Raw genomic sequence first — 13,600 nt, 5'->3', positions numbered from 1 at the left:
GGCATGGGTGGCTCTGCTCATCCCACCCCAGCAGTGATGGGGCAGAGGCTGTGCTCAGGATGAATTGGAGCAGCATTGGAGTAAATGGGCTGGTTTGGGATATCATTGCTTGACTGCTCTTGTTCTCTCTGCAGGTCATGAGGAGTGACTGCTCCCGACCGCTGGAATGCTGGGATAAGGAGGCACAGCCCCAGGTGAGCCAACCCCTGTGCTCCACTCCCATAGCTCTGCCCTGGGGCTTATCCAGCCTGAGCAGGATGGTTTGGTTGGGAAATGGACTGTAAATGTGCAAGCAAGAGACAGGTTTCTAATGATTCCCAAGCCGAGGTTTTCTCCCTGTAAATGCAATGAGGTCTCAGTGTCCCCGATTAGCTTCTTGTGATGAATTCCATCTGCCTGCCTGGGATCAACAAAGACCTGAAAAAGCAGAGCACCAGACATGCAGCCTACTGTTTTCACGCTGAGCTTTGTTCATTATAGGAAATCACTTACAAAACAGGAAGCTCTTCCTTGTTCCACTCAATTTCTTGGGCTTATTTGCCGTGAAATGTCACCTTCTCAGATGAAGGAATGGGATTTATCACAATTAAGGGAGGCTTTGACATGTCCCTTTAAGTGAATCAAGGGTGCCTTTAATTCTGGATCTGCGCAGGGCTTTGTTGATGCAACGTGGGTCCCTTGCAGTTTATGATCCTCATAAAATCCACATTCCTGGGGAGTGGTTCCATGATTTCTGTTACTTCCAGCAGTGCAGGAACCAACAGGCCTTTATCCTGGGGAGCTAATGGAGCACTTTATGAGGAGTCACCATGCCCACACCATGCTGGGCAACCCCAATGGACCAGTGCAGCATGTATTGAATGTAGTTTGTCTCTGTTCCCCCTAGAGCTGTGGGTTAACTTGCTGCTGTCAGTTGATCATTGCTCTCTGTGGTTAGCACTGGGTGCTGTGGTACCTTACGTTTGGCTTCCCAGTTTTCATGCTGGCTGCTCTGATGGATGCTGTTTCTAAAGTGGAAGCAGGTAGGAGAAGTAGCAGAATGGTACCAGCTCTGGGTGACTGCAAAGTCTGATCTAACACCAAAGGTGACAGCAACAAGGTGAGGTAAAGCAACAGGGTGAGGCTGTCAAAGGGCATCGGCTGTCACTGCCTTTTGAGGTGTGTTGCTGATATACAGTCGCATTGATGTCATTGTACTTCAGAAACTATCGTAAAGGGTTATGAGGAAAGAAAGGATCTGTGTCTCCTTCCTTAAGAATGCGAAGGGAGAGCTCCTGTGCTGGGTTGTTGATCATTGATGGAGCACTTTCCTATGTATTTTGGGGGTTTGCATTCACAATACATTGAGCATCCCACCTGCGTCACTGGCCACGTCAGCCACCCGCTTTGCCAGAGCTTTATTTGGTTCCTATGTGAGATGTGGAGGAGATGAGTGGGTGAAACGTGGGGTTTGGGCCCAAGAGGCTGTTGGCAGCAGTTTTGAGGCTGGGCACAGCTAAGGGCTCCCTGCTCCTCCCCTGCTGCTCTCCCTATGCTGGGATCCATGTGTGCTCCATCACCTTCACATCACCAGTGCCACCAGCTTGGATCAATGTTCAATTGTTTGTACCTGCATCTTGCCAGTCCTTTGTAAAGCATCTGATGTGGCCGGATGATGTTCCAAAGCCCCTGTCTGTGTCTGTGGTGCTTTGTCTGCGACATTCCCATCTCTTCAGCACCTTGAGTTGCTTCAGCAAAGGGTTATGGTATGAAACACCCAACAGAAATGTGTTGCATTTGCTTTTGCCATAACACATGTAGGAAACCTGGAACACGTCGTGGAAGTTGGTGAGTCACTGGGATGAAGCATTTATCCCAAATCCTGGAAACCTTTGGCTTTATAGAGCCTGTAACCCTTCCCAGGAGTTAGTGGGACCAGTAAGTGTGTCCAGGCTAGTTGTGCCCATCTTACTCTGGTGTTACCTGGCTTATATATGGAGTTATAATGGCTTAATGTGGCAATGGTCAGTGCTATTACAGATATGCTTTTGATGAAGTTAGAGGCTTGTAAAGCATCTTCCTCATGTTAGCCCTGAGCTGCTGCAGATTCCGATGCCACGCTGTAACATTCACCATCACCATCCCAAAGGCAAGGCTGGAACCGTAGGGTTGGTTAATCGGTTGTGCCACAGCCGGTTTTGAAGCTGGTTTATCCCAACTCGAGCTGTTCTCCAGCCACAGGAGGGCGGCACTGCCGTGAGCTGGGAAAACCTGTTTCCAGCTTGGATCTGTTAGAACATCCAAGTGCTGTAACTGGGGGAGAAGGGGGAATCCTCAATGCCTGGCCACAGGATGCAGGATACACATGCAGCCCGAAGTCAATGCTCAGCTGCCTTCCTCTCCTCCTCTCCCTCTCCTCTGCAAGCTCCTTAGGAGCATGAATCCATGGGAAAACAGCTGCTTTCCAACCAGGATTTACCCCCTACACTGGGGTTTGGGTCTCCAAAGGTGAAAACTCCATGATGTTCTCTAGCAGAAGACAGAGCCGTTTCCTCTGAAGGGTCTGGGAAGCCGATGGGATTTAGGGGCAGCTCTTTCCAGGACCTTTCCATCACCAAAGTCAGGGCACTTGGGGCACTCACTCAATGCCTGTGCCAGTGTCTCACCACCCTCATAGAGGAGGTGTCTTCCCAATATCTAACTTCAATCTCCTTTCTATCAGGTTAAAGCCATTCCCCTTGTCCTGTCCCTACATCCCTTGTCCCAAGCCCCTCTCCAAGTCTCCTGTAGCCTCTTTAGGCACTGGAGCTGCTCTAAGGTGTCCCCGGAGCCCTCTCTTCTGCAGGCTGCACACTCCCAGCTCTCTCAGCCTGGCTTCAATGGATGGTATGAACAACACTAAAAGGTGGTTCTGCAGCTCTCAGTACCCAGGTGATGTTTAACCCGAATTCCTGCTCAGCTTAATGGGACTTTGCCTGCGCGAGGGGTGTGTAAGGGTGAGTCCAGGCCAGCACACACTCACTGGTGTTTGCCTCGGCTAAAGATAACCTGGGTTTGCTCAGTCCCAGCTCAGGCAGCAGCAGCAGGAGGACATTGTCTCCCAAAAAGGCTTGTTTGGTTAGTTTAAATGGGGTTGTTCTGAGAATGATGCCTGTGAAGACCCCCCCTGTGCCCATGGGATTGTGTCCCATGTCCATCACATGGGGAAAACAGTGGAGCCCTGGGACAAGCATAGAAACAGTGGGAGAAGGAGGTATGTGCAGAGCACCTGGGCTGCAGCCCATCAAGGTTAAAGTGAGCATTGGCCTCAAGTGACACGGGGCAGCATTTGGGACTCGATAAGCTGAGCTGGCCAAACGCTGGGAACACAAGGACAACATCGGAAGGGTTTTATGAGCTTTTCCTTGGCATCGATACCTGCGGACTTTGAGAAGCCGGTTTAAAGGCCTGTGCTTGAACTGGTGCTGAAGGACCCAGACATGGTTGGTTACACAATGTTTTGCAACAGAGATTAATGCCATTAGGCAGCTGCTCTGGAATAGTACACAAAAGGATGGCATTTGAATTCTGCAGTAAGCAAAACCTGCCCAGCTGAAAGCAGAAGGGGGATTAAACCCATCCCATTGAGCCAGCCTCTGCAGGTCTGCAACGTGATTCAGCACCGGGAAGCTATTAAATTCCATTAGGACACCGGTTCAAGTGCTTAACTTTAATATCTTGGAAAAGAGAGTTTAAATTATTCAAAATGAAATGTGCTCAGAAGTAACAGCAAAGCAAATCTCAGTCTGTAACCACCGACCTTGGATAGCCCTGGGGGTTTGTGCCAGGATAACCCATGTTCCTGTAAGGTGCCTCTGGACTCTGCCCTCCAATGGGGCGGGTGCATTAATCACAGCAAAGGGTAATAATTCCCCCCCCTTCAATGCCAGTTTCCTTGTCCCCCACTCCGGACACCGGGATCAGGCAGGAGGTGATGGAAGGATTCCCAAGCCGGTGCTGCTGCCGCATCCCCTGCATGGAATTAATAGGGCTCTTCATTTGGCTCAATTAGAGGGCACCCACCTGAGAAGCTGTAAGGAGCAGAACAGTAAATCTTACAATCAAATATTAAATTAAGCTTAATTTATTTACTTATGGCAAACTATAAGCTCTGCAGTCAGGCGTGTAGAGCTTTCTAACACAAGCACTCCCCGGAGCAAGGGGACGTGCCTGGATCCCTCCCCATTGCTGATGCTGGGGTATAAAGGGGGCACAGGCAGGGATTAACTGCTATAAACCCCCTGCAGAGACCGACACAGCACAGCCCCTCAATCCCATCACTCACCATCCAGGCTCCTGCCTTTGCCATGCATCCAAAAGGCAGCATGGTCTTGAGATTCACCCCCATTGCCATTGCTTGCTCTTGGCTCAGCAGGACGTGGCATCTGGCTGAATATATGACTCATAGGAATTGCTGTAAGGAAAATACAAGGGGGAGGACAACGTAAGAGGCTTGGTTTTAGTGAGCAGGTCCATTAAATGCAGGTCCTGTGGCTGGGAATGGCTGTTGCTGGGTGGAACCAGCAACAAACAGTGAAGCAGGGAGCGGGCCAGGATGCTGCAGCAAGTGATAATGTGCTTGTTCTGTCTGCAAGTGCCTGGGGGAGCTGGCTCAAGGTAACACAGGCCATTGGTGTTTGTCTCTATCTCACCTGCACATAATTGACTTGGGGAGGCAGATAATGTTTTATTCACTTTCCTTGGAAGAGAGAAGCGGTTTTGGCCAGTTAACCAGGGAAAACCTGGTCCTTGACTTTGATAAATGCCTCTCCACCATCATAAAGCATTTCTGCATACTTTTTATTGCAGCAGAGTCACACAGTCTTTAGGAACAGGCTTATTTATTGTTGGGATCAGGATAAAACCAGTATTTGTTTGGCAGCGCTTTCTGCAGAGTATCCTCAAGGTTTTTCCCCCTGCACAAAAGCCTTCAAGCTGCCTGGATGTTTTCCATGGACTCCACTCGGTCAAGATACTGCTGTGCCTTTGAGCTGTAGTTTTGTCCTTGACCCCTGTGTGCTGTCACTCTGCAAATGGGCTCAGGAAGTGTCCTTAGGACAGGGTATGGGGCATCAATCACAGCCCTCCAAAAGCCTGGCAGAGGGAAAGGGTCTGGTGGCCCCCAAATGTGCTTGTGAAAGGGTGAATTGTGCCTTATTCTTTACAGTTCAAGAGAGAGGGAGAGGAAAATGCAGGTCTGGATCAGAACTGGTTTACCATTCTGGATGGCAGAGGAATTCCAAGTGGAAACCCATGGTCTGGGGAGCTGAATTTGCCATTTTCTCTTCCCTTTTGGTGTCAAAGCAGAAACTACAGAGGTGGGGAAAGTCATGTCAAGGTACTGTGGGATATTTGGCTTGCCAGGTGTTGCCAGCTTCCTTGAGGCTTAAAAGCACCTTTACATGGCAAAGACAATGGAAATGCACATTTTGTTCTGTGTGGATGCTTAGAAGACTGGGATTGTTCTCTGATGCTGGGGGAGAGCAGCAGGAATGGAGCGGGCAAGGGTTGGGTGCATCCCTGCTGCCCCAGGAACATGGGACACACCTGGGAGCAGCACAGACTGGCCCCTGAGCCCACTGAACCCCCATCCTGGTCCTGCAAAGGGCTTTGCCTTGGGTGGGTGCCCCAGCATCTCTCAGACCCACCTTCCCCTGTAAAGCTTCACTGCTGCATCCTCTCAGCCCCTTCCGAGCATCCACACAGCTTTCCTATGGGGAATATCTTCCCCATGGAGCAACAGGGTCCTGGCCCTGGGGTCCGGCAGCACAATCCCATGGGAAGGAGGCAGGAAGCAGGCAGCACTCTGCAGGACCAGCACTGTTTCCAGCCGGGTGTTTTGGGAACCGGTGACTCAGTGACACCCCTGGCCCTGGGTTGTGCTCGGTCATTCCCAGGAAGCTGGTTTTCCACGGAGGAGGATGCCGAGTCCCAACTGTTTCCCAGTTACCAATGATGCTCCCTATGCGTGGGCCTGGAGGAGCCGCAGCCGCTGGCTCAGCTCTGATTCACTGCCCTGACACACCATAAAACCCTCTTGGCATGCAAGGAGCCCACAGCTGCATCCCAGACACCCCTCTGAGAGCCCCTGTGCAGAGCAGGGATGCAGATGAGCATCACAAAGGGGCTGTAAGAGGTGGCATTTTGGTTTTGATGCCTTGGAAGTGTCACGGTACCTTGATATCAATTGCAAGTGGTGGCTTCTTCCTTACTTGCAAGTACTTATGTTGGGTAGGGATGAGTCCACTGCATGGCACAGCAGAGCATCCCCACACTGAGCCCCAGGTACCAGCTTGGTGTAAGGCTCAATGGGAAGAAGGGCTTTTTCTGGGCTGTGTGTTATGATTCTGGTCATAGCCTAACTTCTAGTTTTTAGCACAGATATATGGCAACTGTGCCATCTCCTGTTGGCTACAGTGTTTTGGAGGCTTTTCTTCTCATGAATAGCCCTGTCCATCACTACAAAGTGACACTGTGGCATCGTGTTTGCTGCATGTGAGGCATCCCTGCTTTGAAACCCCAAACCAGCTCTGTTCTGTGAAAGCCACCCATAAATCTCACCCCTTTATGGCTCTTCACTCCCATTTAACACAGCTCCTAGCAGAGGTTTTCCTTGTGCAGCCCCAGATGAAATACGCCTCTTATGTCCCTTTTAACACGAGGATGCTTGTGCTTAGGTGCTTATGCAGGAGTATCCAGGGTGCACCCATGGTGCTGAGCGCCTGTTTGCAAAGGCGAGCCTGTAGCTGGGGGTGAAACAGCTCCATGGTTCAGCTGAACAGTCAATTTTTAACCTGCCCCATTGCTCAATGGTGTGGAAGGGAAACTTGCCCGGGAGGTGTTGCTGACTGGAGCACCCTGTCCCATAGCACACAGACAGCCATGCGAGGGCTGGCCTGGCTCTGCTCTGGACTCTGCTCTTGTTGTCTGTGTTTGATTTCACCATAAGGTCAGAGCACTATGGAGCATCCCCATCTCCTGAACAGTGGGACCTTTGACTTGTTCCAGCCCCATCTTCCCATCAGCAGGATGTGGCTTTTTGGGGAGATGGAGATGCTCCAACTGATCCCCCTCTGCTTGTGTGGAAAAGGCTTCTGCTTGGTTTGTGTCTTGGCTTAAGTTCCCCATAGGTCCTGCAAGCTGGGGGTGAGCAACCACAGTCTCTGTGGTGCTGCTGCTGATGACAGAGCATTAGAGAAGAGATAAAATTAGCTATTCAGACGCACGTTCCTCAGGATGCCGGGACACAGGGACACCCAGTACAGCCAGTTTGACTCATAGAGAAGAATTAATGGAAACGCCCGGCTCCTGAAGGGAGGAAATCCCTTGAACAGCCTTTTCCTCCGTTTGTTGGTGGTGAAGCTGACAATGGGCTGTCCCGGGAATGCCGCGCACACGCCGGCAGACACCGAGTCTGCAGCACCGGCTGCTCCGGAAAGGCCCAGCCCTATTGGGTGACCTGTACCTCTCCCGCATGGATTGTGTTAGGATCACACAGCAAAGCATCGCTTGGGATGCGGTGAGCACTGAGTCACCAGCCCTGGAGAGCAGCAGCAAAGGGACCTGTGATGGGTGATGGTTGGGGGCCTGTACCCCATTGACAGCAATTGATAGCAATTAATCGTGATTGCTCCTGAGCCATTGTGTGGTTCCCACAACACAAACGTGCCAAACACAAGGAGAAGTGCCCTTTTCCACTGTAAAAATCCCAGAAGCATCCTTTTGTAAGTGGCCTTTATTCATCAGGGATGCCACTTGGAATAATGATTTCAATGTAATGAGACAAGAGGGACTCTAAAGTCACAGGATCTTATCAATCATGTTATGCAAATGCTTGGGAGCAGGAATGTCTGGGCAATGCAGGACATGCTTCCATCAGAGCTGCTTTCAGCCTGCTGCAAGCTTCCTTCAGAGTCATTTTCTATATGGAAAAGGCCCCAACAGTGGCTCTGCCCATGTCCCGCAGCACCAGCATCCTTGTGTGTGTCCCATTGTCAGCCCCTCTCCCCAAACTGGGAGACTCTCCCACCATAGCCCTGTGGAAAGCTCCATGGTCCAATGGGATGAGCAAAACCCCAGCAGCAGAGGGATGTGGGAAGCAGTGGGACAGCACAAAGCTAATCTGGTACCCACGGCAGGGGTTCTGAGAGTATCTGCTTGCAGCAGGCTTGTTGGGATCCCATCTATAACACAGCCCAGATGCAGATGGATTCGGTGGCTGCATCACCCTGCTGGGTTCTATTTTGAGTGCTTGTCACACAAGAAAAGGCTCCGATGGGAAAACCTGCTGGATCAAGAGGAAAGAAGCTGCATCCCAAATGCCTGGGGCTGATGCATGGAGGCTCATTTGGCCTTTTTTGGGAATTGGAGGCAGTTTGTGTCACTGAGGATGGTTTCGTGGGGACGTGTCACGAGCCAGTGAAACAGCCGCATGGGACAGGTTGAATGCCTGAAAACTGGAGCAAATCCCACACTGAAGCAGATTCCTCTGAGCAAGGACACTTCTGGAAAGCCTTTGGAAGCACTTCCAGAGGTGTCCATCCCAAACCATGGCTCTTATCATCCCAGGAGCCATGTCTCTAGAGCTGATGTGGGTTGCATCCCCCAGCTTTGTGCTTTCAGGGATGCTGGGGTATCCCTCCCCATACTATAAGTAATGACAATTATCCATGTTATTAAAGGATAACTTCCAGGCCCCCTGACTTCCAGGCCATTTGGAGTTATTACTAAGGGCTGGTCTCTTGTTCTTCTGAATCCTTTGATCTGTGTTGCTGTGAGCAGAGTCATGGGAATGTTTCATTCTAACCCAGTGGGTTATTAAAGGACATGCTTATAAATAACCAGTCTTGGCTATTTTTAAGTGTTTTCAACATAGTCTATCAGGATAACATGGCATAATCTGCAGGAAAACCGAGTCCAGCTCTGCTGCCAAGCTTTCATAACTCACTTCTGTTTCTTTGGAGCCAAGTCTGAGCTCTCAGTCTGTGCTGCAGGAACACCAAGAGCCCGGAGGAGCGCTCACTGTGCCTTAGGACTGGTTGTACTCTAACCTGATGCTCCTGTGATGCTATTGCATTGTCATAGGTTACACAGGGGAAAGGGAATTTACAGCTAAATTTGGTGGGGTCTTTCATGGGACCATGGCTCAGACTCTGGTGCTGCTGATGGAGCTGCACCCAGTATTCATTGATGCTGGGGGGGCTGCGGGCTCAGAGAGCAGCCTTTAGGGAGTAAGGAGAGGGGCATGATGTCTGCTCCATATGAAATGACCATACAAACCCACTCCAGCAGAATTGAGCATTTCAGACAAGCGAGTTGAGATTTACTTCTTAATTTATTACATTTCACATTGCTGTAAGCAATAAATTATAGGCAATATAATAACGTTGTCACAAAACATTACCATGAAGGACTCACTAACAGACACTGTAATCTACACACAGAAGAACTGTAGTTATGCTATTTAGATTCTCGGTGTTAATGGGAAGTGAACAAAACATTAAGGAACTTCACAGTAAATTCAGGGAAACCAGGTCATTATTATTGCTTCTGTGCAAACGTTTCCACTGCTGGAGAAAGAGAAGGATCAGATGCAGTGTGTTTAGAGTGTTCTCCACTGCACCCATCCAGTGCACTGGGTGATCCATGCTCAGCAGCTGATGGGTCTCCAGAGCCTGCATCCCACCTTTAGGCTCAGCCTTTAAGGAAACCAGTCTGGAAAGGCAAAGGCTGGTAAACACCAAGTCCATGGCAAGGTCTCGAGTCGCAGCCAGGCACACGGGATGGGTCAGGACCATCGTGTGGGATCATGCAGAGCCCCACGGCCGCCTCCCACCTGGAGCTGCCATCCCTATGGAGCCTGCAGCACCATCCACACCACTGCTGCTGCAGCCCTGCTGTCACATCCCCTGTCCCGCAGCAGCTCGCCTGCATGATGGGAGCTCACAAACAGTCCTGTCCTGGAGCGTTCTCCATTGCTGCTCAGTGGACTTTAATGGAGTACTTCCGAAGCGTCAGGAACTGGAGCAGTTTGTCTTTCCTCCTCTGCTTTAGTGCCATTAGCGCTCTGGTTTTCTCCTCCAGGTCCTGGTCGGTGGCGAGGATGATTTTGGCTCTTTCCTCTGCCTTCTTATCCCCGGAATTCCTGAACAGTTTCTGCAGGGACTCTTGGTTGACGCTTTCAAAGATGTTGGCCACAGCTTTCTTGCGCAGGGCAGTGTCGAAGCGGTACCCATGCACCGAGGGGCTCACCCGCAGGGATGTGGACATGGCTGCGGCTCTGGAGCTTCTCTTCGCTTTCATCTACGTGGGGTGCAGCCGGGTTTGCTCCCGGTTGGGTCGCTCGGTCGATCCGGGCAGTGCTGGCTCCCGGGACCTGTATTTAAAGGCAGGCAGGAGGAAAAAGCCCGAGGCTCAAGTTACAGCGATGAGCTCACGCTGATGTCAACACCGGATGGTCATAGGCGAGTTTAACAGTTGAAGTGCCAACTCCTGCAGCCGAGGGGGGAATCACTCCTGGAGCGTTCTGCAATGGGAATGGTTTTCCTTGGAGCAGGGGATGTGCGGGTTCAGACTGAGGGACTCATTCAGGGCACGCTCTGCTCCTGGCCCTCTGCTGTGCTGCCTTCAGGGTACATCATAAAGAGTTAAAGCTCTTGCAGCACTAACAAGAGGTGATAGCTGCGAGCCAGTGCATGCAGATGAGCGCTCCTCTGTGTCTCTGTCTACACAGCAGAACAAAACCTGCCTAGGCCGAGGCACGGGATGCTTTCTGCTGCTTCCCAGATGATGCAGCTCCTGTTCAGTGCTGTGTTTTCTAATTGGCAAGGGGTGTATTGAAGGCAGAGGATCCATAATGAGGTGACTTCCAGGGATGTTACACCCCACATGGCCATGCTCTCACTGTGGTGAATCTCTGCACCAAGTCCTGCTCCTGCCTTGGGTATCCATTGTCTTCAGTTTCCATCTCCTCTGCTCCCATAGAGTTAGTGCTCTCTGCACCATCCTTGCCCAGTGCCAAGCTCTTGGGCTGGGAGGTCTCACTCTTAATATGGATTAGTTTTAGGGGTTGGATTTGATGGTCCCTATGGGTCCCTTCCAACCCGGGATCAACCTGATGCCCTCTCACTGGGGATGTGGACTGGGCTGGCTCTGACTGTGCAGCTCCTGCTGGGCTTAGGAATCTGGTATTACCAGGCACAACTAAACCTGACCCAGAAGAGCAGTGGGCTCAAAAGCCACTTGAAGCCAGGGATCTGGGGATAAGGGTATTATGGATGATGGCTTAAAAGCATCCGGATGCTGCAGAAGCACTGTTTGGGAAACCGGCTGCTTGTTTATAGGTGGTGGTGGTGACCCTGTTACTCATCCTCAGCGAGGAACTCCAGAAATAGCCTCTGTCCCCACAGCCCAGGGGGTTCCCTTGGAGCTGTGGGGTGATCTCTGACCGCAGTGATGAGCAGGCCCCATGTAACATCACCCAGGTGGTGGAATTTCTTCTGTTTGTGCTGCCTGTTACGTGCTTTAGTGTATAAACAACCCCATTGCAACCCCCTGCGATTCTCCTCCTGCCAGAAAGACTTAATATCCTCTCAGTTTGCTGTAGTCTTGCTGAATTGGTGTGGATTACACATCAGTTGCTGTTTGCTCAGTGTTTGTAGGGCTGGTAAATCCACCCGGAAAATGGGATCTCTGGGAAAGAGCCTCATGGTTAACCTGAAATATAAGGGAGAGCAGTAGGAAGGAAGGATTGTGCTCATTGTGGTCCTCTCCTGCAAAGTGCTGCCTGGAGTGCTAAGGGAAGGGAAGGCCTGTCTGTAAATGTGGCTGCAGAAATGCTGGATGTACTTTGCTTCGCTGGACAGATAATGACATTTCTGAGTATTTAGGGCAAAAAATGATGCCAGAAGATGGGCTTCATACCAGCATTCCAGTATCCGGAGGGGGTTACAAGGATGCTGGAGAGGGGCTCTTCATCAGGGACTGGATAGGACAAGGCGTGATGGGTTCAAACTGAAACAGGGGAAGTTAAGGTTGGATGTAAGGAAGAAGATCTTTGCTTAGATGCTCCATCCCTGGCAGTGTTCAAGGCCAGGCTGGACAGAGCCTTGGCTGGCATGGTCTAGTGCAGTGCATCCCTGCCCATGGCAGGGGGTTGGAACTGGATGCTCTTAAGCTCCTTTCCAACCCAAACCATTCCATGATTGGATGATTCTAAGATCAGCCAGAAAACGAGTCCTCCTTTGTTTCCCCTGGCTGCAAACCAGAGCTGAGACACGTTAACACGTGCCTGCTTCCCATTGCTCCCACTGCACACGGGATCCTTCTGCAGGTATTTGCAGAGGGAAGCACGGCTGAGAGCATAAATTAACCACATTTGTGGAAGACACAAGCTCAGGAAAGGATCTGCCATGGAAACCGAGTCTAAAGCCGATGCTGTCGGAGGAAGACATCAGAAAGCTGCCAAGATGAAGCACGCGTGTTCTCGTGAGCTCATCTGAGCGGTGACAAATGTCTTTGCCCCTTCAAGCTTCTGTGCCCAGTTTGTGTAAGTCTAGTTGTGCTGGGCTCTGACTGAGAGGTGAAGCATCCTTCATCTGGGCTTTTTCCAGTCATTTTTGTTTATATTGGTCTTTTAATGCTGCTTTTCCAGTAATGCCCAGGAGGAATTATTCATGTGTCGGAATGGAGCAAAACTTCAGAGAAGATGTGATTCCTATCACTGCTCTCCTGCTATTAGTGCATAATTGCTCTGAGAAACGCAATTGCTCCATTTCACACATTAATGGGAGGATTAATTCCTACCCCCACTGTCTCCGCAGAGCAGCTCAGCCCCATCCCTAACTGTGCTCTGCGTCTCATGATGGCTTGGAGCACTCTGGGCTTTGAAGCTGAAGCACTTGTGATAGGCTGTAGGCTAAGCCAAGCCTCAGGGTCTCAGTCAGAGCTTGCAGTTGCTGTGGGGAAGATTCAGAGAGGAATCTCAGTGATGCAAAGAGGGGTTAAATGGACCTGGAGGCATCTCTGGCTCAGAGCTATGGACTGCAGGACCCCGGCTGCACCATTATGGGAAAGGGGAAGTTAAAGCAGGGTCCTTACTGGGTCAAACACCATGCGAGGGGCTTTTGGAAGCCCCCAGCACCAAGAGCAGGAGGTGGAGGAAGGCAGGGGCAGTCAATGCCTTTCCCGCAACCTCTTGCAGAGAGCATAGTCTGCATTCATGTAACTGTCCAAAATCACTCCAAAGAAGGTAATTCGGGATGTCTTTGCATTTTGCTGGGGCATGTTTTGCATAGCTTTCCTTTCACTAGCCTGCCTAAGCCTGCACGGTTTGTAATACCACATTGGCATCAGGAGATACAGCAGTTCCCTAGGAGAGCATCGGTGCTAACAGAGACCTAGCCAGCTGTGTGTGAAAGAACCTAAAACTGAGTCTTTGGAAGGGTTTGGAACAGGAAAAGAAGTAAATTATTGCCTATATATATATATATATAACCTATATATATATAGCCTATATATATATTGCCTACATATATATCTATATAATGTGCTTTAGCTCTTTAGCTCTGAAATGCCCAGGAGC

General features: G+C 50.6%; 1 protein-coding gene and 1 long non-coding RNA gene across 2 annotated transcripts; both read right to left on the bottom strand.

The window, feature by feature from the left end:
• Positions 1 to 3,673: 3,673 nt before the first annotated feature.
• On the bottom strand, positions 3,674 to 4,408 carry LOC115945246 (uncharacterized). Its single transcript, XR_004079626.2, has 2 exons — positions 4,304 to 4,408; positions 3,674 to 4,049 (listed from the first exon to the last, which is right to left on the bottom strand). It is a non-coding gene; the product is annotated as an uncharacterized lncRNA (long non-coding RNA).
• A 4,925-nt stretch (positions 4,409 to 9,333) lies between these two features.
• On the bottom strand, positions 9,334 to 10,562 carry TCIM (transcriptional and immune response regulator). Its single transcript, XM_031042416.2, has one exon. It carries the CDS (start codon positions 10,318 to 10,320, stop codon positions 10,000 to 10,002), a length of 321 nt encoding a protein of 106 aa, XP_030898276.1. The 5' UTR covers positions 10,321 to 10,562; the 3' UTR covers positions 9,334 to 9,999.
• Positions 10,563 to 13,600: the final 3,038 nt, after the last annotated feature.

The sequence above is a fragment of the Melopsittacus undulatus genome, chromosome 18 (assembly GCF_012275295.1).
Source record: "Melopsittacus undulatus isolate bMelUnd1 chromosome 18, bMelUnd1.mat.Z, whole genome shotgun sequence".
NCBI classification, from domain to species: Eukaryota; Metazoa; Chordata; class Aves; order Psittaciformes; family Psittaculidae; genus Melopsittacus; species Melopsittacus undulatus.
This window is presented reverse-complemented; position numbering and strand designations above follow the sequence as displayed.

Coding starts and splice junctions, on each gene's coding strand:
- TCIM (XM_031042416.2), bottom strand. CDS start 10,320: ATGAAAGCGAAGAGAAGCTCCAGAGCCGCAGCCATGTCCACATCCCTG.